This window comes from Idiotropiscis lumnitzeri, chromosome 9 (assembly GCF_059441095.1).
Source record: "Idiotropiscis lumnitzeri isolate Australia: NSW breed Sydney's pygmy pipehorse chromosome 9, RoL_Ilum_1.0, whole genome shotgun sequence".
NCBI lineage: Eukaryota > Metazoa > Chordata > Actinopteri > Syngnathiformes > Syngnathidae > Idiotropiscis > Idiotropiscis lumnitzeri.
Window position 1 is genome coordinate 3,797,238 of NC_142399.1, and position 25,973 is coordinate 3,823,210.

General features: G+C 42.0%; 1 protein-coding gene across 7 annotated transcripts; it reads left to right on the forward strand.

Moving 5' to 3' along the window:
* Positions 1 to 372: 372 nt before the first annotated feature.
* Positions 373 to 22,599, forward strand: ldb1a (LIM domain binding 1a). 7 transcript variants are annotated; one of them, XM_088304569.1, is made up of 12 exons: positions 373 to 640; positions 4,481 to 4,585; positions 14,530 to 14,632; positions 15,351 to 15,395; positions 15,612 to 15,687; positions 16,248 to 16,350; positions 16,606 to 16,778; positions 16,852 to 16,974; positions 17,072 to 17,149; positions 18,048 to 18,171; positions 18,258 to 18,400; positions 19,868 to 21,051. In XM_088304569.1, the coding sequence occupies exons 2-12, from the start codon at positions 4,558 to 4,560 to the stop codon at positions 20,090 to 20,092; spliced, it is 1,221 nt and encodes a 406-aa protein (XP_088160695.1). In that variant the 5' UTR covers positions 373 to 640; positions 4,481 to 4,557; the 3' UTR covers positions 20,093 to 21,051. The 7 variants fall into 7 exon arrangements, with proteins under 7 accessions (XP_088160695.1, XP_088160699.1, XP_088160698.1 ...); XM_088304573.1 differs by lacking the exon at positions 19,868 to 21,051 and adding an exon at positions 21,058 to 22,599 and having other exon boundaries at positions 384 to 640; XM_088304568.1 differs by lacking the exons at positions 373 to 640; positions 4,481 to 4,585 and adding exons at positions 10,837 to 10,963; positions 11,028 to 11,198.
* Positions 22,600 to 25,973: the final 3,374 nt, after the last annotated feature.

Below are 25,973 nucleotides of genomic sequence, written 5' to 3' on the forward strand. Positions count from 1 at the left end.
TTTAACTCACGAAAAGCATGTATCGACAAATTTTCATTTCATTTAAAAAAAAAAAATGATTGCTCTTGTTTTATGTTCCCTTTGAATAAGCGAATTAAGTTCCGCATCCTGTTTCCCCACTCTATCCTGTTGTGGGCAACAAGTCAGACCAGTCTGCTTCTCATTGCATGTCGTCCTAATTTATTTACTCCTTCCAGAAGCTGCAAGATGCACATCTAAGTGATCACAGCACTCTGCCGCTAACTACTACCTAACTCTGCTCAGCCGTTGCCATGGATACAGCGCCCCCCCCTTATAGCCATGGAAGGATGGGGCTGTAACGGAGAGTGGAGATGTGGCTGCTCTGCGTCATACCAGTGCAGCGGAGAGAAGCCCCCCCCTCCCTCCTTCCTCCTTTCCTCATCTCCTCCACCTCCTCCTTTCTTCCCTCATTCCCTCCTTCCTTCTCATCATCCAATTTGCACTTTGCTTGATTCGCCCCCCCCCTCCAATTGTGTCCTATTTCAGCATCTGCTCATCACACATTCCTCCTCCAACGTCTCGCTCTCTCTTTCTTTGCCTGCTGTCTCAGCTCGCCTTCCGCTGTGTGGGCTGACCCGGGCGGACTTTTACTGGCGTGTGTGGGCGAAAGAAAAGAAAGGTAAGCGCAGAGATGGAGTGCGGTGATGAAGGACAGTGGCGCAGATAAGCAGTGATTGCGTGAATGATGGCATCAGGAGCCTTTGAAACATTCACTTTGGATTTTGGGAGGCTGAGCTGGGGTAGCCATGTGAGCGTGTGCTGTCACAACATATAGAGGCATGCGTTCACGCAGATGTGTGCCTAAGTAGACCAGGCAAGGTGATATGGCAACTTCTTCGTTCTAAGTGCTGTGCTTGTTGTTGACATGTCGACACAGCGCGGGCAATCCGTATGTGCATGACGGAGGAGAGAGAGTCCATGCCTGACAGTGCACAGCAGCTTTAATTGCTCCTGGAAGCCATTTTTTTCAACTAGACTCACACAATCTTCCTCTCTCCGTCTGCCTTTGTTTGATCCCAACCTTGAAACTACACGTATAAAAAACCCAACGTGGCAGCAGGTAGTGTTTGTGACAGGAAGAAGGAGGCCCGCGGGGATGTTCATTGTGTCTGGGTCCCGGGAACATTGTCTGACATGGTGTATGACATTTAACTGTGATGCGGCTGCCTGTTCACTGGTGTGTAGCCAATGTGCCTGTCAGCTCAGGTTCCCGGGCTGACTCATATTTGCTCTTTGTTGCCGTACTGTCTTTGAGTGACAGGCGTTGGTGATGAGAGCTTTTGTCAAAGCCGCACGATGGGGTCTTCAGTAGCGGTGGGAGATCCATATGTGGAGCCTTTTTTTTGTCTGACAGCCAAGTTGTCAGATGTTATATCACAGTAGAGACAGTCAGTAGTCAAGCTCAGCCTTGACAGGATCAAGCGCACAAGTACAAGACTCGCTTTTGTGCTTGTGGAGATGAAGTGTGCCTTTCTGTGATGATTTGTTCATGACAAGGCATGGTCATAAACAAGCACAATGTAAGCCACAGGGAATCCTCCGGTTGTTTTGTGAACAAGAAAGAAAAGACAAAGATCTTAAACCTGATTGGCTACATGGTTTGTGGAAATTGCCACATTTAATCAGTTTATGTTTGGACCTTTTTTTGTATTCATCCAAAGTGCATTAAAGTCATTTAGGGGCTTTAAGCAAATCAATCCAACATTTATGCCACTTTTCCATGGCACCTCACTTCTCATCTCGATTCAGCTCAAGGTTGTTTTTGCTCTTCAACAGCAGCGAGGAAAAAAACAAAATGGTTTAGAATCATTTTTATTGGCCAAGGATGTTGAAATAAACATGGACTTGAGAACTGGAGGTGGAATCACTGTAGTACACCAATGTCAAACTCAAGGCCTGGGGGCCAGATGTGGCCCATGACATCATTCTATGTGGCCCATCAAGTTTCTTGCTAAAGTAATAAAATTGCTAAATGTGTTAACTTTTAATCACAGTGAGATATTGTGAGCTTTTATTTATTCATCTATTTATTTTTTCCAGTCTTGCTTTCAAAATAACTTGATTTTTTTTTTACTGAATTCTGTTGTGCATTATTAATAATCAGAATCAGAATCAGAAATCCCTTTATTGTCATTGTACTCAAGTGTGCAACGAGATTAGAGAGCTCCCCTCTCCAGTGCAATACAACAATAATTCAGATAGATATATAAATTAGATAAATAAGAGAATAGTAGATATGTAGCGTACATGCCACATGTAGACCACGGATCAATGTCTGAGAGACAAGATCCAGCCAGACCGCATCACCATGTCTGCAAATAACACAGAGCTATCGATCAATTGACGGTGTTCAAAAATGCAGCAATACGGATACACAACAGAGGTGTGCAAACTATCAAACAGGATCAATAATGACTACAGCCATAAGCGGCACCGTCCCATATGAATAAAGACTGTATAGTTTTTACACTGCAAACATCACATATTCCTGACATACATTGAGTAGAATTATCCTTGCAAGGATCATGTGAAATATTAGACCACAAATAGTAGCGAGAAACAGTGCCAGACATTCGGCACATCATTTGACTGTAGTGACAAGACAAAAAAAAATACAACGATGATGTGTCTCTCGTCTACTTCAGTGGCCATTGACCACTGAAAGGCTTCTGCTGCAAAGTGGAGACTGTGGCGTATCGCATCCCATGCAGAAGCAACAGGCCTTATAGTCATTTCTACTTGCTCTGTGTCCCAGTGGCGGGCCGTGCATTTCACACGGAGGCCTTCAGTAAAGTCGTACTTAGTCTGACTTGAATAAATCCCCCTCATATTGTCTTCATTTATGACACCACGGCTGGAGAAATAATAAGCAGAAAGACACTTACACACTTCTGAGCAAGTGTTGGACGACCTAAAGGTCCGTCTTGAAAATGGGCGTGCAAGTGTAACTGCAATTAAATCCACACTTTTCCCTCCTTCGGCCATTGCGGTTTAAAAAAGCAAGAATATATTTGAGATTTTTGAACAGTCGCCAGTTACGACATTCGGGTGTGTTGATTCCGCATAGCGCTGCCCCTCATGAGTGAGTATCCAATCACAAGAAGCGTTCATCACCTTCAATGTAAGGCCAGCAAGGAGGCCTTACTGTCATCAACTCGTGATCTGATTGGCTATCGCAACTGTCTATCAAATCTAAAACCCCGTTGACATTGACTGACGAGACGCCCGCACGATTCTATCTGAAGTCCTCGACGAATTGTGCGTGCTACTGGTATTATGAAATCTGCCTGGCAACACAAGCTAGCTGAATTCTGATCGGATACAAACTCTAACCTAAAAATTCAACACTAGGATATAATATGACATCTATGTGAAGAATATGATCATGATTTCTTGATTATGTTAGGCCAACAGAGAAGACCTTGACGCCCCACCACTGGTGTATCCGGAGTTATTACATGTAGAATTAGAAATAATGCTTGCCATTCCGTACCTTTTTTGCCAGGGGCAAAGCATCACTGGCGTGGAGAGCCGAGGTAGTGCAAAAGGGTTTTAGTCATGATTTTTTTTCCTGGCCGAGTAGACCATCCCACCAGGTTTGTCTGAAATTCATTTGGTAGTTTTGTGTAATTGTGAAATCTAGCAACGTGGAATGCATTAGTAACAGAAACAGGCTTTTTGCTTGCAAAGTGACAAAAGAGATGTGTCGGCGCTAATGGAAATGGACTGAACTGCCGTAAGGTGAAGGCTGCGTCATCTAGATGATAGCAATGAGAGAGCGAAGCAGGATTACCGGCGTGTTGAAAGAGCGCAAAGGGTCTTCGTGTTGGCAAGCGGGTGCATATTAACACGGTCTTCCTGCCTCCCGTAGGCCTCGGGTGTCTCTCCTCTCCAGGTGGGCTTTGCATTTTTAATCGATACTGTCTGCGGTGATTAACGCACGTCTTCTCTGTGCAACCGAAGGTAGCAATGCGAGAGAAAGAAAAGTGGCTAAGATGGAAATCAGTCACATACACGAGGCAGGGGTGCATGTATTTGTTTGGCATTAATGACCTTCTGCATCTGGGCTCCTACTGAGAATGTTTATCTCCCGCAGTAGCACGGCAAAAATAGACAATGCATCAATGCCACGTATGTACACACACACGCACTCACACACAATTTCTTTTCGGCTAATTGCTTCTCGTGCTTTCTTCTTTCACCTGCACACACACACGCACACACACCCCCTCACTGGGCTCCATTCCGTGTTGCGTACTCCTGTCTGCTGTGCAATCAAGTCTCTCTGTTTCATTTCCCCTCCCACTTGTGTTGCAACATGCCTGTTAATGATGCAGCCACTGCCAACTTCCTGCCTCTGACAGCAAGCGGTGGCCCAGCTTCGGAATCATACCACTCCCTCTTCTTATCTCTCCACCTCCCTCTCTCAATCTGCCTGTGTTGTTTTTTTTTTCCTCAGAAGCGTAGCCCATGCGAGCAGCGTGAGGGCCGAGTGCTGCCGTTTCCTTCAACGCGGAGTCCCCAACATGTGAGAAGATGTCTGTTGGAGGTTGCGCTTGTCCCGGTGAGTGCGAGCCTCTCTTTGCTGCATGTTGCTTTCACACACATAACTTATGTTTAAAAAAAAAAAAAAAGATACGGGGGTTGGCTGCAAAGTGGTCAAGTTGTGACCTAAAGCGAAGGTTACACTTGCAGGGGTCACCAACATGGAACACCAGGTAACTCTGCGGTGTTGGTTTGTTTTGCAACAAAAATGCAATGTTTCTGACTTGTGCTCTGGTCACGAGCTATTCTGTAAGCAAATACAGTGGAGCTCAGCCTTTGGCTAGTGGACGTCATTGCTAGCTGTTCTCTTTCTATCATTTGTTGTTAAGTCTTTTTTCAGGGCACCTGTCCCACAGTTTTGATGCTGGGGTCTGAGTCTGGCCTCGGCCTGCCTGTGTGGGCTTTGCATTTTCTACCCGTGCTTGATTAGGTTTTCTCTGGGTGCTAATAGCATGTCCAAAGAGTGCATGTTAATATTTGAAGACCCTCAAGCAGGTGTGTCAAACTCATTTTAGCTGAGCGGCCACATGGAGGAAAATTTATTATCGAGTGGGCCGGACCAGTAAAATCATGCTCTTTAACATAAAACAATTGGCATCAATATTACGCAGATTGTCGCTATTTGCAGGCTGTCCTGGAGTTACCAGTAGTTGAATTTGTAATATTTAACACATTTATGTGGTACTTTGTCCCCCCCCCCCAATAAAACCCAAACCATTTTTATATTTTACCAAATCTTCTTGCGGGCCGGATTAAAACCGTTTGCGGGGCTGATCTGGCACGCGGGACATATATTTGACACCACTGCTCGAAACTTCCTTTGAGTGTGACTGTGCCAGTTAATAGAGGCTCCGATTTACTGCATAAGAAACCGTGCATGTTTACTGAGATGGCTTTGGCGTACTTCCTTTTTTGCATGTTTGCTATATTATACATTATATGAAGTTCTTGTTATACTTTGATTATGGGAAGGGTTCAGGTGTAAAATGAATCCAACTGCACATGCTGCTTTTCCGTGTTGCCTTTTTTTCCTGCGTAAAGTTTTGCAAGTGTTTTCTCCAGTCATCTTTCAATTGTTTGCAAGGTCATTTTTTTTTTTAGGTCTGGTCTATTTCCTGGTCCTCTCTTGTATCCCCCCCCCAACCCCCCTCTGTTGTTGACAGGCTTCACTGTTGGGCAGAAACGTTTAATGACATCCACATGTGTGTACGAAGGGTGCACAGGGAAGATTTAGCGAATGTTGCGAAGCAAATATTGGCAAACGGGGGAGGACGTGCGCTCAGAGTACATGTGCTTAGCACCTATCGCAGAGGAGCTTGAGCCTGCTGAGGCACGTTGAGGCTGTTGGATCTCTCAGGAAAAAGCCACCGAACAGCATGACTATGCACTATGTATGCATGAAAAAATGTTATGTGATGCTGCTTTGTTTACATTCTCGTATTAGTAAGTAGGTAGAGGGCACTTTTAGTGTACAGTGAAATGCCACCCAAAAAAAACCCACACATTTTCAATGTCATTATTTTTGTCAGCAAAATTTGTGAGACATCAATGTACCTCACTAGATCTCAGTTGAGTGGCCAACAAAATCTTACTAGGCTTTTTGTGACACCAATTTCAAAATAAGGAGAAGGCACAGGGTGGCGCGAGGAAGTTAAGAGAGGAAGTGTGCATAGAGAGCTTCATACTTGTGTTAACTTCTTTTTACACTTGTATGATAAATAATGAGTGAATCAAACTGACAGGTGCATCTGTGAGGCCGTAAAATGTTTTTCAGCTCAAAATCAAGATACAATTGTGTCAACTCCCTCTCAAAAAATTATAACATCTTTAGCCGTCGATGGCAGTAAATGGGTTAATAAGACATAAACAATACAGCCATTCCATTTCAAATCAAATCAAATCAGAATTTCACTGAGTCCAACCCAATCGAATCATTCCACTTGATAATGTACCGTTCTTGAATCCTTTCATACTCCATGTATTCAGATATGCGGCAAATTGTCTTTTACTGGAAAGCTGTACACACCTAATGGCTTACAATAATATTAAATATACTTTTTAGTAGGGATTTTCGTTACTGCTTTTTTTCAAACCCATACCAGTACGAGTACTCAGTTCTTGAGTAGTCACCGATACGTACCCAGATAGCAAACGATGTGAAATGAATGTTGAATTAAGGTTAAGAAGGTTGATTTTTGTTGGGTTTTTTTTGTTTTAGTTTAAGACTGATGGTCATTCAAGGTTGGTTCAACAACATTTTGTCAGCATTGAAGTTTGGGATTCAAAGATGTTGATTCACCCCTATTTTGCTATCAGGGATACCAAGTACCGATACCAGTAATGCATTTGATAGATAAAATTTCTCCCCAAAACCAATGACAAATAATTTAAATAAAGACCTATACGTCTCAATCTTGGAATTTTCCTGAAAATTTAATGTCAATTTTCTATTCTGATTTCTAGTTGCTGATTATAAAAACAGCCACAAGAGGACAGTCGATACTGGTATCAGCAGTCGTTATGGGTACGATACCTAAAAATAAGGCTGGTATCAGCACGGATACTAATACTAATATCAATACTCGCCCCTCCCGGCATTTTCGGAATAATCTTAATCCTGTTATCCATTTCTCTCGCCCTCTGGTCATCTGTTTTGTTCTTGGCTCTTTGTCTGATAATATTAGCTATTAAAGATGGCTGCAGCGAGTATGTAAGCACGTTAATACGAGTCTTTATATGTTGGCACGCATCTGCCTGCTTCAAGTATACCGGCGACCTTTTGTTGTTGCTGTGACTTTGCCCTTTTTTTTAAGGCTTTGTTCTCTGCGCGCTAACACAGTGAAGCCAATCACATCCTTTGTTCTGACTAAATGATAAAAATAGATTGCATGTATGCTCCCCCCGCCCCCCTTCTCCTAAACGCACCCATCCCGGCGCACTCTCCCCTTGGCTTGTCACTCTCACCCCCCATCCTCCCTTCCCTCCATTCCTCTCACTCTTTGCCCTTGTTTCACTCCCCCTCTGCACTAACATCGCTGTTACCTCATGCAGAAAGTCACATGGCCCCTGACTGGAGGGAAAAAAAAGTGACTTCAAGCAGAGCCAAGATGGCAACCTTTTATTTATTTATTTATTTTGGGATTACACAACAACGCTGGCTTAAAGCGTCTTTCTTTATGCCTCTTCTCTCCGCTCCTTACTGTAAACGAGATCAAAATGGCCGTAGTGTGCCGAGGCAGGGAGAGATGAGGAATGTGTGGGAGATGCCGGGGAGTCTGACATGGCGAAAGGAGGGGTTTTGCAAAGTGGTGATGGGCGGCTGTGATGTCACATCTGCTGCAGGCCCCTCAGCATGGCGGCCAAAAGGTGGCATGTGCCACCTAAGCAGGGAGGAGGACGAAAGGAAATTTTTAAGAAAATTAAAAGTCAGAGCACATCGTCAACTCCAGTCTTTAAGCCAAAAGATGGAGGGAAGTACTTAAGGGCAATTCCAGCGACTTTGCAAATACAAATCATCACCCTGATTCATACTTTTATGATAAGACTTAATAAATGTCTGTTTGCTGACAGGCCAGAGATTGAATCTGAATAATGCACACAGTGGGCATGATAGAGAGAATGCAAATCAAGGTAAATGCTGGCAGATGGGAGCAGTTAAAGGAATCATACGCTATAAAACAGGATTTACAAAGTTCTATTTTACCAGCGGAGCTGTGCAGTCATGAAAATATCAGCAGCTATGTTGATTCATTGCCTTTGAATTAGCAACCAACACCAAGCTTAGATAATTTGTACTTGAGGTTTGACATTGATGTTTTATTTTTTATTTTTTACACGCCGCCGCTATAAATCAGTTACGCTAATATTCTTGTCAACATTAGTACGGGGCCATCGGTGTTTCATTATTCAGTGGAACAGCTCTAACATTCGTCTTTTTCTTTTAATAACTAGACGTACTGTTCCCATTTGTCTCTGCTAGCTCAGAGGAAGAGAAGTGCACAATACACACACACACGCGCACACACCCACGCACACACACGGTGTTGCAGTAAAATCAGGGAAAACACCTTTTTCTCCCCCAGAATACGTCATTCCATTCTCTAATTGTTTCGATTGACTTAGGTGGTGATTTAAAAAATAAATAAATAAATAAAGGGAAAAAATCCGTTTTTTCCCCAAAGACCCACACTTATACAATACAACTTTATTTATCAACAATTATCCAAACATAACTTAATATACCCCTTAAATGCCATGAGAATTTTTTTCCCCTGAACACTTCAATCTAAATATTAATGACCTGTTTTAATGGAAAGCAACTTCACCAAACTCAAGTTGATGGTCAATATTCATTCATCGTTGCTAAACTGACGTTCACTGTTTGTTCTAACAACAACTTTATGAGCAAGCATAAAAAATGTATGCAGCGTCTCCAGCAGAGGACAGTGTAGCTCCTATTTTTCTTTAGCTTCAACAGAACTTGGCAATCATTGTATTAAAAAAAACCCCACGAAAGATTAATGTTGTCAGAACAGCTTTCTCCCTTAATTCCTCCTGCCTTAGTTATAATATATTTCATCACCAGCTTTGTAAATGTTAATAAGACTGTGGATTATCAGGAGCGTGCAACAGTACATATGTATGTCTTTAATTTGCTTGGATATGGGTGTAGGTGTTTCTTGAGCTTCCCGAAAATACTCACTTTATATTGAGTCACTTACATGCTAATGCAAGCGCATCTTGTAAGTTGGATCGATTTTGGATGGAAAGTTCAACTGTTACAATGGAAATGGAAATGATCGCGGCGTCCTGAAATAGGTGGCTGAAACATGCCTAACTAAAATTAAATTACATTAACAGGCTAACCATCAGAGGGCGCTATGACAGTAACGACAACATAGTAATTACGAACCTGGCCTTTTTAACACTCACTATTTATCTTGTTTGGTCGAAGTTAGCCTGCATTTTTTTTCAAGCTAGGAAAGAGTTCCGGTGGTTAGATTGTTTGCATTAAAATGTACAAAATGGCTAAGTTGATCCTGCTTGGCTGGGAGATCAGCACCCCTAAACCGCTGACCCTCGAAACGCCCCTGGTGTCCCTGCTCGGGACCACCTGTAGACTGAACAGTCTCAAAACGTTTTAGTAGCGGTGATCTGATGTGAGGCTTTACCAGTAAGACTCCCTAGTGGACTGCTGATGTATTTACTCGCAGCCTTTCAATAAAACCCACCACTTCACTTTCCTCATCTGCTCTCCTGCTTTATATAATTACACAAACTGACGAAGCGAAAGCCTCAACCAATTGAGCTTTAAACGCACTTAGAGACCACAAAGGCCTTTCTGCTCCTTCAAATCTATTGCTTGTAAACATCAGAGTGGTTATTGATTAAAAGTGAGGCTTCAGATTATATCCTTACATAATATGATACTCGGAAAGGATCAGGACTGTGGTCTAAAAAGGATTTGAGCCATCAGCAGAGTCAATCACTTCCCAAAAGCCTTTACAAAGACGCCTTGAATTAACTAGTCTGATTAACACTCATCACTGTGCTGCGCCGTGCAAGCCGGAGCGCTTGATCATACTCCAAATGGCGTGGAGATGAAAGCAAGCGCTGTTTTAAGATGGAGAAGGTCAGGACAGAACAAATTAATTTCATCGTCATCGTTTCATTACGCTGGGATGATGATTGAGACTGAGGAAATGGATTTCATTGCCTGATTCATCCAAAAGAACAAATGAAAAGATAAGGCCCCATAATTCATCTGAACGTTTCCTTCATCAATCATCAGGTAAGAATGGTTTTGTTTTGATCAAACTAAGAATGTGCAAAAAAAAAAAAATTGAAGACCTAATTTAAAAAATGCCTCCTAGAACCTCTGGTGGAAAGAGGTTTGGGATTCAAATCTCGTTTATCTGAAGGTACTCGGGCTTCCTTGCACAGTATATCCTCATATTTTCCAGGGAGATTTTGAAGACTCTGAATTGTCCATTGGTGTGAATGAATATTTGCCTAAGTGATTTGGCTGGTTCAATGAAAACGTGTAGTCCAGGGGTGCTAAATTAAATTTTGTCACAGGCGACATGGTTACGGTTTTACTCTGATGGACCCGTTATTATCATTATGAAACCATAAAAACACGTTCATGACCTTCTTCATCTGAATAGATATACTGTACAAAACAAATGTATGGGTTGAGAATAGAAATTGACAATAATAGTTTGTTCAACTATTGTTCAAGTGTGTGCGGGTGCATGTGCTTAATACACTCGCCAGTGTACGCGCAAAGGGGCGGAGCCTATTTTTTCCCTCTCCCATTAAGTATCCACGGACAGCCTGCCTGGAACAAAGGGTCCCCAAGTAGTAGTATCAGCGGTAGATGGGTGCCTCCGCACACGTATGTTAATGCAATTGGAAAAATAAAAAGATATATATATTTTTTTTAATTTTTTTCCCACCAGTTGTCGCTTGATGGTTAGTTTTCACCCACGGCTGGCGTCTTATGTGTTGGAACCGTACAAGTGCTTTCCCAAGCGACGGAGCTTGGAGCCTTCGCCGTCCAGCTTCTCCGGCTAGCATCGACGCTAGCTGGCTAGGAGCAACTCCGCCTTTCGGTGGCCGTTTCTTTGCAGGTAACCACACCTCACAGCGCGCCCCGCGTCGGTAACCTCGCCGTCGACTCGTAGCAGGTCAGTAAATACAAGTGATGGACATTGCGAAGGGATAGCGCTGCTAACTGCGATGGAGTAGCTTAGCAATGGCACGCGTCGTCCGGTCGTGGTTGCGGCCCTGCGGCTCCGTTTACACCGAGCCCCGATGTGCTTGACTCAGTGTTGATGTGCGCACGGCTTATTGTTATTACACAATGTGTAATAGCACACCTCTGGGAGGGTCCCTGTCGATGTATTTGTAGTGTTGTTTGGAATGTTTCATTTGATTGCGTTCAGTTTGAGCATCCGTTTGTTTGGACGGAGCTCCATTGTTTGCAGTGTTGGTGGGCGGATCGATCCAAATATCGATAATAAAGATACCTACGTTGGAGTTGAGTTGATTTGATACGTGATTGGTATAAAAAATATCCGCATTTGGTATGTTGCTTCTTTCTTTTAAACGTAAACAATTGTGTGGAACCATTTGTTTAATTAAGTAGTATTAATAGTTTTAAACGTTAATCATACATTTCAGATTTGATTGATGATACTGACTAAATTATATCAATGCATCTATTTGGGAACTGTGAATAGCCATGTGACGAGATTTCCCAAAAATGACTGTCTTTTTTTGAATGGTCACTTCAACATGTGTACAACTTTACAAGAAGTTTGAAAATTGAACAATAGATTTGATAATTAGCAGAAGAACAAATAGAACCCTCTGAGCTTCACTTGGCTGGCTATCCGAGTTGCTGACACTGATGGCACCTCGTCGTCACCTTCGGCCGCCGTAGGGATTTGTACATCAGAGGGTGACGACGATGAGACTGCAACTTGCAGAGGCGGGCGAATGAATGAGAGCTCAATGTCATTCAAGCGAGTGGACGCAGTGAGTGGATCCATCCATCGAAATTTATTGACCACATGTGTCACTATTTTATTTATTGGTATATATGAAAGTGTAAATATGGTTAAATATTGTTGTTGAATACAATACAGTTTGTGTTCTATGTATTCTGTATTTCTGTGTTGTCGGCGGACAGCTTTCCCTCACTTGATCCCAAACAGTTTTTTCGTCACTCTTGAAACGTTATTACAGAACCTTACACGTTGCGTGTGTGCACTTTGTGGTGGGGACTTGCACAGTTCAGTCAATCCATGCCCCGCTCCTGCACCTGTTGTGATGGAAAAGCAACAAATGTGGTGCTGATTGTCCTTGAGAATTTCCTCCATCTTAGTTGGTGCGCAGCTGGGGTAAATATACTTCGCACAAGTGACCGTGCATGTCAGAGCGCAAACCAAACATGAAGTCAAAGGAACTGTCTGTTGACCTCCGAGACAGGATTGTCCCGCGGCACAAGTCGAGAGAAGGGTGCAGAAAAAAAATTCTGTTGCGTTGAAGGTTCCACTGAGCACGGTGGCCTCCATCACCCATAAATGGAAAAACATTCCAAACCAGCAGAGAGCAGTCCGCCTGTCTGAACTGCGCAATTGGGGCGAGAAAAGTACCTTAGTCGTGGAGGTGACCAAGAACCGAAGCATGCGACACACAGATCAAGAAGTAAAATCGCTAAGCTAATGTGAGAGGGTGCTTTGGTGTACAGTATACTATTCACAAATGTCGGGCTGGGACCGCATTGAAACGGAGAGCATCCGCAAATTAACGGGTTCCTTATTGTCTTGGAGAATAATAAAACGGCGACACAATAAGCACACCACCCCAAACCCAGAAGTGAATCAGGTACGTCAGCCAGGATGAAGCATATGTCATCCTAAAATTAGCGATAGACCGATATGCTTTTTTTTTTTTCAGGGTCCGATATTTATTTGTTGAAAAAGGGGTAAAATGGTGTCAAAGTCTTGAAAAATTAGAAACTCCAAAACTTGATTTAGTTTAAATGCCTTTAAGCACTTGTTATTAAACAACATTAGTGATTTACAACATGTTAAAGCTTTTTTAGATCTTAGAAAATCAACAATGTAGTTTTAAAAGACTAACAAAAAGTGCACAGAGCTCTTGGATTCCGCAGCATGTCTTAGAGTTCAACGAAAACAAATATCTCTTTAAAGTTTACTATGGCAAGTGTGCGGCAGTGAGCCAAACTAAAACAGCTTTTAATTTATCAGCCTCGAAAGTAAAAAAAAAAAAAAGGGCCAACGCCAATAATCGGCCAAATTCCAAATATCTGCCCAGCTTTGAGACTGTCTGTGATTAAGGGCTATACAAATAAAATTGACTTGACTTGACTTGACTATCACAAGTTTTAACGCACTTTGCCAATAAAATGATTCTGATTTGTAGGTAAATGGTTTATAATTTCTCACTTTTGCCATGCTCGCAGTGTAGAAGGAGTTTTGGACCAACACCAAAAATGATGCTTTGGCTGCCACGCCAGTGAGAAGATTAAACAAATAGAGCCCATCTAGGCAGGCACTCATCCCTGTGTTGGTTTTAATCTGGCACCGCTGTCTTTTAAACGGCAAGCTCGGAGTGACGCACTTTTTGCATGTGAATTGTGACTATTTGTGTTAACTAAGTGCCACCTCAGGTGCCACATGTTCATGTCCCACATAAGAATATCGCCAACAAGCGGGCCTGAATGATCCAACGTTTTACTTTGGTGCCATAATTAATGTCTAATGAAAGCATGTGCGGAGAGAGTGGCTGGCTCTAATGAGACAGACCGGCTCACGTTTCCCAGGGATGCCCCCCCTCACCCAAACCCGAGCCGCCCCTCCTGTTTGCCTACTAGAGTTTAAGATATCATTAGTCGGACCGCTGCCTGTGTGAGGTCTCACAGAATGGACGTGTTCCCATGAATGCTTTATCTGGCCAGACGAGGGTTAACACCAGACAGGCTGGGTGGGCAGTGGAGGGGTTGGAAGAGGCAACATGGTGGAGGGGGGGGGGGGGGGTGTATACAAACAGTGCAGATGGTGATGGGCTCTCGTGGAAGGGAGGGATCCCTATGTCAGTGTGGATGCTACAAGAACCGGCCAGATCGTGTTTGTTTTTCTTGTCCATTTAGCAGATTGAAGATGCATTAGCTAATGAAAGCAGCCCTGGAAAGGCTTGGTGGGGGTGCGATGGTAGGGCGGGGGGGTTGGTTCAGGGGAATTAATAAAAAAAAAACGTTTCAGACGACGCGCTTTGGAGCAAAATGCAGCAAAACAGCCAGAGTTGGATTACTTGTGGATGATGTTGTGATTTGAATGCAGCTACATCGAAGCAATCTTCTCTAAATCTTTACTCTTCTCCCCTTTCCCCCCCTCCTGCTCTCTCTCTGCCTCGCTCTCTGTCTCTGCGCAGGCTGTTCGTCAAAGTCATTCAAGCTGTACTCTCCCAAGGAACCCCCCAACGGCGGCAGCTTTCCCCCTTTCCACCCAGGCGCTATGCTGGACCGAGATGTGGGGTAAGTCTCCTTAAACCACATCGACAACAGCCCTCTCTTTCGGAAACGAATAATACTTTTGTGGCATTTGTATGTACGTTGTTGCATTTTGACTCATCTGTAATGTATTCACTATCCAAAACATGAAGTCTAATAAGATCCAAATTCAAGAGCAACACTAACAATTATTTTATAATTTTTTTTGTTAATCATTTAATTTTTTTTAACTGTGAATTATTTTATTTTAACTGGGCATTTCGATGTATTTATTTAAGCATTTGTTACACATTTGTGTAAAAGCAACTACAAAGCGTAAATTTGAAACAATACATGAAATCAAAATGCTTACTCTTTAGAATCAAAGTCCCATAAGTCACGGAACCCTCTGCTCTATGTTCTTCGTCGCGCTCTTTTTATTGTCCTACCTTGAACTTGTTGAGGCTGTTCTTCTGCTTGGAAAAGGAAATAGCAAAAGGCAAAACAACAAAGCCGCATAGCTGTATTAGCCGCATGCTTCAAAATCTAGGAAAAAAAGTTGCGGCTTACACTCCAATAAATATGGTCATTTTTAAAAAGGTGAACGCAATCAATATTGAGATCATAACACAATATCAAAGTTGTAACATGCATCCCCTCAATTATAAAGCTGCTTTCATTGGTGAATTGTTGCGTCTGATGATTCTGAGTGTTTTTTTTTGTTTGTTTGTTTTGTTTTTTTTGTGCGTATGTCAACTGTCAGGCCTACACCCATGTATCCCCCATCATACATGGAACCAGGAATGGGGTGAGTTCCGAGCCTTGCAATTAAAGTAGGAATTCTTGGTGTCGTTAATGTGGACTTAAGATTTTTGCCAACAAAGATGAACATTGTGAATCTGCTGTAATTACTTGGTTTACGTGCGTATGTGTATGTGTGTGTGTGTCTACATATTGTGCGATTTGACATCAGTGCAGCTTGAACTTTCATAGCCAGTGTTGAATTTCCCATTTCCTGCTCCAGGAGACCCACACCGTATGGAAACCAGACAGACTATCGCATGTATGAGCTGAACAAAAGGCTACAAAATTGGACAGAGGTGAGAGATGTCATGCAATTTATTTGGAGAGATTTAGAAGCTCAGCAAACATACCCACGGCTCTTTTAATTTTCCAGGCAAATTTAATACCATTCTGAGCTGTGCATGTACAGCGGCTATGGTTTTAACATTTACCGCCCAGCTGCCATTTATTTGTGGCCAACCATGGCAAGATGAGAGTGCGAAATGAATCCAGAACCCTCTCGATTTAATTTACATCCAGGCTCTAATAGGATTATCTGATCAACCTGGTTAAAATGCAATTGGAGTGCCACCTCTTTAAATGCCTGAGCGCCCAGCTGAGTTGGCGCTAATGAGTGCGTCCGCCGACGCGGCAACGTACACATACATGTTAATCTCTGCTCATCAGAAGGATCGGAGATGCAATATGCTGTCATTCCATGTTCAACAAAACTTTATTTACTATTTAATCAAGTTTCCATTTTCAAATTCCGTCCGGAATGAGATGGGGATGTGTTTTGTTGACTTGTGGGTTATAAAGAGCAAATACATTTATGAATCATGACTAGTGATTGAGAGTTGTGTGGTTCATCTTTTAGGATTGTGACAATTTGTGGTGGGATGCCTTCACCACTGAGTTTTTCGAGGACGACGCAATGCTCACCATCACTTTCTGCCTCGAAGATGGACCCAAACGATACAGTAAGGCCCGCCTCGCACTGAGCAATGCAGCCAAACCCAAATTGTTTTGCAGTGTGCGGGGTAAAGTAACTAGGCCGTCGGCAAGTTGTTTTGCTTCAAAAACAGTGAAAAACACTTGACATTTTTCGACCACATTCATTTTTGTTTTTATTTTATTTCGTTAATGAAAATTGAAAAAAAAAATTCAATTTTAGCTTTAGTTATTTCCTTATAATATTTAACCTTGCTTGACAGTGATGTCGTCTCTTCTTTTAGCAATTGGTCGGACGTTAATTCCCCGATATTTCCGAAGCATCTTTGAGGGTGGCGCAACAGAGCTCTTCTACAACTTGAAGCATCCGAAGGAATCCTTCCACAGTAACTTTGTGTCTCTCGACTGTGACCAGTGCACCATGGTCACCCAGAACGGCAAACCCATGTTCACGCAGGTCTGGCCAAACTTCCCACATCCTAACTTGTGTTGACAACTCAAAATAACTTTTTGGCGGTCTACCGGTCAAGGTTTGCGTGGAGGGGCGTCTGTACCTGGAGTTCATGTTTGATGACATGATGAGGATCAAGACGTGGCACTTCAGCATCAGACAACACAGAGAGGTCCTCCCCAGAAGCATCCTGGCTATGCATGTGAGTGCTTGAGCGCAAACACCAAAACTTCCCGCATTGACACTTGTTGCTGCACCTTTAAATTCCACTTGTTGCGTTGTCCATCATGCTCCTGCAGGATCCTCAGATGCTGGATCAGCTGGCTAAAAATATCACCAGATGTGGGCTGTCCAACTCCACACTCAACTACCTCCGTGTAAGGAAGTTTGCCCTTAATAGTGCTTATCGCTGCAAGATTAATACAGTGGAACCTCCGCAGTCGAAGACCTAAAATGAGTCTGTTTTGGAATTCAACCTGTTTTCTGGGAAAAGTGCCTCAAAACTCGCGCGTGATGTCTATGAAACTTGTGAAATTTCCACTAAGCGCTGTAAGGTAAATTTCTACTAGTGTTTTAATTTTTCTAGCGCTTGGCCAGAAAGGGAGAAAAAATCTATCATTTTTTTAATCTCATGAATAATATTTTCTGTTATTCAATGGAAAAGAATACCTCCTTATTTATTGATTTTCTTTGCCTCCTTATATTTGTCATCTATGATAACTATGTATGATGTTTCAATTCCCTGCGATATTGTTCAGTCTGCCACCTGGTGGCGGCTGTGTGGCAGAAAAATGGGTGAAAGCAGAAAGAGTGTTGACTGGGAAGTGCATACGAGCTTTTGACCGTTTGGACTTTGTGTTTTGGAGAGATTTTAATTTTTGGAAAATTTAAAATAAACTACACATTTTAGCAAATGACTTATGGACTCCAAGCAACACTTCACTAGCCAAGTATTAGACTGGCTATTATAGACGTCATATTAAAAATGCTGCGGATTAAGAATAATAAGAATAGGAAGTCACTGAGTGAATACTTTTGTTAATATTGTGCATAGAATTTATTTTGAATTCCTGCTTATGCCTCGTAAATAATTAGCTGCAAAGTCAATTCGGTCAAATGATGCTGACAAATTGGTGAAAGCGTCGGACGTCGACCAGCGTCACGGTACCGATTGCGTTCGACTTTGGAGGTACCACTCTAACGGGCTCAGTTGCACGTGTAACGAGCCATCTTTTTTAGTTATGAATGAATTCCTAAAAATGATACTCTCTTAAGCTATGTGTGATATTGGAGCCCATGCAAGAACTGATGTCAAGACACAAGACTTACAGCTTGAGCCCCCGAGACTGCCTGAAGACTTGCCTATTCCAAAAGTGGCAGAGGATGGTAGCACCCCCAGGTAAAAATAATTTTAAAAAAAAGCTAACCAAAAGCATTATCGTACTCCATAGAAGCTCACGGTCTCCCCTTAATGTCCACTTGTAGCCGAGCCTGCTCGACAAGCACCCAACAAGCGGCGGAAAAGGAAGGTGTCGGGCGGCAGCACGGTGAGCTCCGGCGGGGGCGGCAATAACAACAGCAACAGCAAAAAGAAGAGTCCAGCCAACAGCTTCTCCTTGTCCAACCAGGTACCCGCTAGCATGGCATCTACTTCACTTATAGGTGCAGCAGCAAAGGTGCCGCTGAAGGTTGTGATGAACATGGAAGCGTAGAGCTCACCTGGAGGTGGGCTTTGTTTTGTGCGGAGGGCTGAGGCGGCATGGCAATGGGCAGTCACGGTCATTTGGAGCCATGTCGCTTTGATTTGACCGAATTAAGCCACACACATGAGACGCACTCCATATTGTTTGGTTGGTTGGTTGAGACCCGAGGTGGAATGAACCCCTTCATTCACGATTTAACGATTAACGTGTTAATTAATATAGAACAACCAGAAAATTTAGCATTGTTTAAAAAGACATTTTAAGTTTGGGGTTAAAGGTTGCAAATGTTAGCAGCGTCACGCTAGAGAAGTTGCTCGCTGGCTTCATAGTGAACCGCAGCATAATGGAAGATTGTGGAGGTCGCACTAGCAGGCGAGGCTCTCGGTGGGGTTAACGCCAATGGAAGCAGGATGGTAAACGTCTCGAGATGATGCAGAGAAAGGTCCACATCGCTGTTGTCTGACTGACAATTGCTTTCTACACAACAGGGCACGTATCAAGGGCCGTCCTACCTCTTCGGACGCAGTGCTTTTCAATTATTTTCTGTTATGCCGCCCCCAACAAGAAGAAAACAATTCCCCACCCCCCACCATCACTCACTCTCCGCCACAACTATAAATAATTGCATTTTCGTAGGAAAACAAACCTACACCATAGAGTTAATACTTGCAGCGCCAAATAGAGAAGGAGAGTGCCGCTGCCACCTACTGGAGTGGATGTGCAATTACACTTCATTGTATTACAGCAGGAAAAAAAGCATGTTCCCCAGGTTCATACGCGCCCCCCCTCAGGATCGCATCCGCCCCACTATTTGAGAAGCACTCTTTTGATGCAAACTCCAAAAGAGGAAAATTTCCCTTGTTGACTTCATGGTTGGCACATCTTACTCACAGTTCTGAGGTTTGAGGTTCAAATCTCAGCTGCGGCCTTCCAATGAGGAGTTTGCAAGTTCTCTCCTGTGCTTGCGTGGGTTTGCTGCCACTGCTGTCACATTTCAAAAACATGCACATCGGGTTCATCAAAGACTAAATTGTCCTTCGCCGTGAATGTGAACTTGAATGGTTGTTTGGCCTCTTCCGCATGTTCCTGGCGATCCTGTTCTGGGCCTACCCTGCCCTCTTGCCCACAGTCAGCTGAGATAGGCTCCAGACTCCCGTGAGGAGAAGTGCTGTAGAAAATGGATGATGTACATAGCCCCCACCCCCAATTCCCTTATATAGAATAAGTGAGGCAACCAGAAATATTAGGCCTCTTACACGCAGTGTGCACATTGGCCAAAAACCTAAGACGCAAGAGAACATGTCCATTCAGACAGCCGTTCTGCCCGCTACGCCCCCCCGGCCCCTTTGTATAAAGGGGATAATATGTGCCGGCCCTTACTGTCCCCTTTAGGACGTGATGATGGTGGGAGAGCCCACCCTGATGGGAGGGGAGTTTGGTGACGAGGACGAGCGTCTGATCACACGACTGGAGAACACGCAGTTGGACGGGGCCAACGGCTTGGATGATGAGGACAGTTTCAGCAGCTCGTCAGCACTGGGGTCGCACTCGCCCTGGAACGGCAAGCCGCCCTCCAGTCAGGAGAGCAAGAACGAGAGCTCCCAGTCGTCCCAGTAGCTCCCCCACAGATTGTTAAAACAGTGCCTTCTTACACGGCAACAATTTTGCTAATTAAAACAGAACAGACCCAAGAGAAAAGAATTATTTAGCGTATTTTCTGAACTATAGAGCGCCCCCTACCGGTGAAAGAAAAATCCACAGAAAAGCCGCACCGTTGTATTCGCCGCATGGTTCAAAATCGAGGAAAAAAGGAGCGGCTCATAGTCTGGAAAAGAAAGAAATTGTTAACCAGTCATAAATAACAAAGCAATTTTACATGAAATGCAAGTAGTAAAACAAACAGTTTTAATAATAGTGTTCAATAATTGGTTCGTGTTTAAATTAATTAAAACCAATATCATGAAATGAGTCTGAACTAATTACATAAGATACATAAATATTAAAACTCATTCACTGCCATTGACGGGGATAGAAGCCAAAAAGTTTATTTTACCTGGGCTAGCAGTAAAGGAGTTAAAATAAACAATGCATTTGTTTATTTATTGAATACTGTGATTGGTGATGTCATTATTTGTAAACTATTTTAAAATGGACATGAATTATTTTTCTTTAACAAAATCTACAATATCTATCTGCCCACCCTTAGACAACTGTAGACGATCACATGCTCCCTCACATTGAGCTTGCTCAGTGGTGCTCAAGCCCCGCCCTCATCTGCTCAGGTCCATCTGGCAGCTGGCGTGCGTGCGTGCGTGCGTGCGTGTGTGAGCTCACAATGGCGCTCCAGCCAAAGATTACCCGTAGTCCCAAGCACTTGCCATGGCCGCCGTGCTCCGTGGGTTCTTGTTCCAACCTCGGGTCTCTCAGACTTGTGACCGCCTCACTGCTTCTGTTGTGCTCATGTCACAGGAAAAAAAAAAAAGTGTCATTTTTTTTGTTTGTTTGTGTTACAGGTGTGTGCTTTCTTTTTAGTATGCGAATTCCTCAGCCGCTTTATAAAACTCAATTATTTGTTTTTGTAGGACCTGGTTGGAACAAAAACCTGTACAGTGCCGGAGCTTGAGGACCGGAGTTGAGAACCACTACGCAATCTCGAACACCTTCAACACACACACACACACACACACTAAACATCTCTGTTTCATACAACTTGCAACATTTAGGTACAGCAGAAAGGTGGTACGCAGCATGTCTGGACAAGATTCGACAGGAGTGTGTTTTCATTTTTTCTTTTTTTATGTAAAGAAGAAGAAAAAATACCCCAGAAATATTCTTTGCACTGTTTTCACAATTAACTCCAAACTATTTTTCTTATTAACTGTGTTCCCCCCCTCTTCATTGCTGATGTAAGAAGCGTAAACCATCTGAACCTTGCAGTATATTCATGTATAAATATTTGCTGTGTTAGACCTTTCTCCTTGTGATGGTAATGATGTGAACCGATATAGAATCCTCCATCTTGTGTCACACTGTCAGTCAATCAAGGCCAGCGATGTGAATGCTCCCTCTGCTAACATGGTGGATGACAGGGATGGGGACTCTTTGGCCAATGGGATGCAATTTAAAAAAAAAATGGACAACCTCAGAGGAACCTTTAACAACGAAACAGACAAATGCTGATTATGATGAACGTTTGTTTTGATGGTCTCGTTCATATCTTTTTTTTTTTCTTTTTTTTTATTTCAGTGGGCATTTTCTGCCCCGTCCAGCAGGCAAAATGTTCCCCATCCCTGCAGTACGGCAAGGCCTGCATCATTTTTCAATTTTACCTTGGGGGTAATCTCTTATAACAGAGAATAGAAAACGGCCTAAATTTGCTACTCAAATATTTTAACACATTTTGACACCATTGTAAAATAATAAGAAAAAACTTTTGTATTAAGTTTCCCAGAACCATTTTTAATCCAGATTAAAGAAAGCTGCAGACCAAGGAGCTCCATGTAAAGAATCTTTAGATATCAACTACACTGCGCTGTTTGGTTTGAACGAAGAACCATTTTGTTGGCTTTACTTCTCATGTTTGTGTCTGTGCTTGTATATTTTTAGCTAGTCCTTTCTGTAAAAGTTATTCTATGTATCCCTCTCCTAAAATGACAAGAATTTCAATTTAATGTAAAGAGATAAAAAACCTCTTTAATGTTTTGTTTTTTTGAGATGTGATTTTTAATGGTACAATCACAGATACAATAATTCTGGCCACATTTTAGTAAACTGTATTTATTTTTCTATGTACTCACATGCTGTTTTTAGTCCAATCCACTTGTACAGTGCTCATGAATAACCAGTGGAGTTTTTTAAGGACTGCTGGGTTAGTAAATGCTGAAAGAGGTCCTTTTTTGTCATACAGCACCCAAGTAAATAGTCTGGTTATTCACGCAAAAAAAAGAACAACTTTCATTTGCTGTTGTATTTTCCAAGTCCGCCAGAATCATGTCTCAGATGTACAAATAAAATAATCATTCTCACACACGCACAAAAAAAACTTTTATTTGCTGTTGTATTTTCTCAGTCCATCTGATTCATGTCTCAGATGTACAAATAAAATAATCAGTTAGCCGACTTAATCACAGTGTTGTCTTTATTTACTCTTCATGTCCACAAATGTTTTAAATTGCATCCAGTAAATGTACTAAGATCTAGTTGCGAACAGTGACTGTGTCACCAGTGTCTAGAACAGTGTTTACTTTTTATTACTTGTGGAAAAAAAACAAGCGACTGCGTCACTCTACAGGGGTCCTCGGTTTACGACGCCTCCAAAGTACGTGATTCCTGTTTACGAACTGTTGATTTTCCACAACACCATTTGATTTGTTTTCTGCTAAAGTACTTGAAATGCTCTTTGCAAATAGTACATTTACTATGACTATTCTTCGTGAGCTCAGTACAAGAAAAGCGCATTCTCAGTGTTTTAACCTCTCTGTGTGAGGGAAAACCGGAGAATTAGAAGTGAATTTTACAGCGGTTCAACTTTGTTGTGATCAATTTTCCATCCATTTTGTACAGTACAGTTTAGTTGTATTTCACATTTTAGTCCACAATTTAAATATTTCTAAACTAGTAAAATGTTGAATTTATGTAGTATGCATGACTCATTTAGGTAGTTTATTTTCCTATATTTAATCTAAATGTGCTTACAATAACGTTAAATATAATTAATTAGGAATAAATCCTCTGCCCCATTCTTTGGTCAACAACACTTGTGCCCATTTTGAGACCATTTTATTGTTAGTCTCTTTTTTGCTCCCTTTTTCTTATTAGGTGGTCGTGATGTGAAGGGACGACCCCCACCGAGTCGTCGTATGACAAGATGTCGAAATACAAAAAAAAAACAAAGACAAACAAAACAGCGAAATCCAGCTAACGACAATATGCGTGTCCTTCAAAGCGATTCACTAATGTCCGTTTCAGGGGACAGTAAAGAAACACTATTATGATTAAAATCACGAATCGACGCTATAAGAAACACGTCATAAAAACATTAAATTGACCAATGCTGACGAAGTGACGTCACACGTGTAGTCCTGCTCGTTCTTGGTCATATTCGCGTATTTAATTGAATTCTGCTTAGACGACTTCGAGTTATTCATAGTCGGAGTTGACACTTTTTTGACTGGTTTAGTTTACAATATACGTCAACAAAAAATATTTCAGAAATTATAAGAAAGCAAGGCTTCTCGAGAGGTCGACCAGGAGCTGTGAGTACCGTACGTCTAAACACCAGTGGCTATGTAAAGCCCTTTGAGACTGTCTGTGATTAAGGGCTATACAAATAAAATTGACTTGACTTGACTTGACTTGACCTTTTTGTCCAAGTCTTGATATTGAGTTCGGGTGTTTTCGGAAAGGAAAGCCGAACGTATGAGGCGTTCATCTAAAATCAGAATTATCCACAGTTTCTATGCGCCATCAAGTTCTCGTACTTTAAAACATTGGTTCCCTAGTATAACTTATCACTCTTTTTAAATTGTTTCCATAATTGGAGCATTTAATTAATATGAATTGTCTTAAACAAACTCAAATAAAACAAATAGAAAAGTTAAGCAATGTTAAAAAAAATCATCAAAATAAGTGCCTTTGTGAAATATAACTAACACTAAGCCCCCCAAAATAAGTCTCCTTTAAACAGGCTTTTAAAATGAAAAAATCAGGAACACCAAAAAGAATAATATTCAGACTGAACTGTGGCAATTTAGCATTCTGTTCTGCTAGCATCTGAGCCTAAAAGAGGCACTTAGCTGATTGTTTTTTTTATATTGATCTTGGAGATAGATTCAATTAATTGTAAATATTTACACATGCTTCCTGCAATGTGCTCACATACCCCTGGTTGGGAACACTGCTTTAAAGTACTACATGTTAACAAATCACTTAAGATGTTAATTGTGACATGCCATGTTATGCTATCAAATGCGATGCTGTGCTAAACTATGAGCATCTGACACTATTGAACGTGTTAATTATGATTGTAGTTAGGATAGGACTCCTTAAGGCCAGCTGTTGACTGCTGTATCTTTCCACTTCCTACTACCGAATTCACCCAAAACGTGCATAGACCAATTCAAATAGCGGCTTCTGCAGTGGTCATGATTATAACGATTGATTGACACTCTGACCAATGCCCATACTTTTCGTGTCTTTCTTTCTGGAGTGAGTTCCTAGAGCCTTGCGAATGAGAGTTCTCGATCCAATTGTTGTAACGCTCTCAAAATGTTCTATTGTCAGCTTGTGTTAAGTTGCTCAAAGCATTAGCATTAAGCTAGCGGGCTGAAAAGCTATGTGGCTGTAAAATCTGGGTTCAATATTTTTGGGCTCATTTGCATTTGCTTTCCCAATAACTTTAAGATAACGTGAGCCCACTGCATGGCAGCTTGTGGGCCGAGATCACATTTCAATTTACTTGCTTGACACCCTCCACCCACTCCTCCTCCTCCATGACTTGACTCACTCACTCATCTTTTAGTGCCCCTATTCCCTATTTCCTTCACCGTCCTCTCAGTGGCAGAGCACACAATCAACCTGACAACAACCAGCGGACCATATCAGCTCGGAGCGAGACCACCGTCAGAATCGCGTATCACAGGGGGTCACTGTGATGTACAAGGTTTGTCGATGGATGTCTTTTTAGTACCTCTTGCGCTGCTTCCTGTTTCCTTTACATTACATGACTTTGAGGAGTTTCCTTTAAGCACTGCTTTGATTTGAGGGAATTAAATGCATGTACATGAAATTGACAAACGTATGAGGACTGATCTAATTCGTCCAAAAGGGAGGTAGATGGGGACCAAAGTCATTCAAACGTATTGATAATTAATTCCACTATTATATCACAATAAATTTAATTATTTCTATATTGTCCTGTAGTGACATAAAAAGATCAATACTCACATAAATGAATTATATTATGTGGCTAAAATGCAACACGACTACTACTAGCAACACTAAATGTAAAGGAGTCGATTTTGACAGTTTTATTTCAAATCAGGAATCCTAATTTAAATATTATAACAAATGCAATCATAATTTACTACATGTATGTATAAAAAAATGTTGCACCAATGAAATCAATGTACAGAAATTAAGAGCAGAATTTTATTCCTACACGTAACAAACATTTTGAACTCTGAAGACAGACGCATAATTAATTAAAGCTAAACTTGAAAAAAAAAAAACAACTTAATATCTAAATGAGACATTCCTTTATTGTTGAAAACTGAAAATTATGCCTCGAAAAAAATTGTCTTGGATTTATCCACGGTTTGCAAAGCTGTGCTCCAATAGCAGGCCATGAGTCTATGTACCATATTTTCCGGACAATAAGCCGCTACATTTTTCCTAAATTTTGAACCATGCAGCTAATAAAGCTTTTCTGTGGATTTTTCTTTCACCAGTAGGGGGCGCTCTATAGTTCAGAAAATACGCAAAATAAATCGAGATTTTT

Bases quoted from the DNA above. Each gene is read 5' to 3' on its own strand.
- ldb1a (XM_088304568.1), top strand. From the start codon at position 11,069: ATGTGTTGGAACCGTACAAGTGCTTTCCCAAGCGACGGAGCTTGGAGC. The intron at 17,150-18,047 runs GTAAGGAAGTTT...TACTCTCTTAAG, and splicing joins CCACACTCAACTACCTCCGT to CTATGTGTGATATTGGAGCC. The intron at 18,172-18,257 runs GTAAAAATAATT...GTCCACTTGTAG, and splicing joins GAGGATGGTAGCACCCCCAG to CCGAGCCTGCTCGACAAGCA.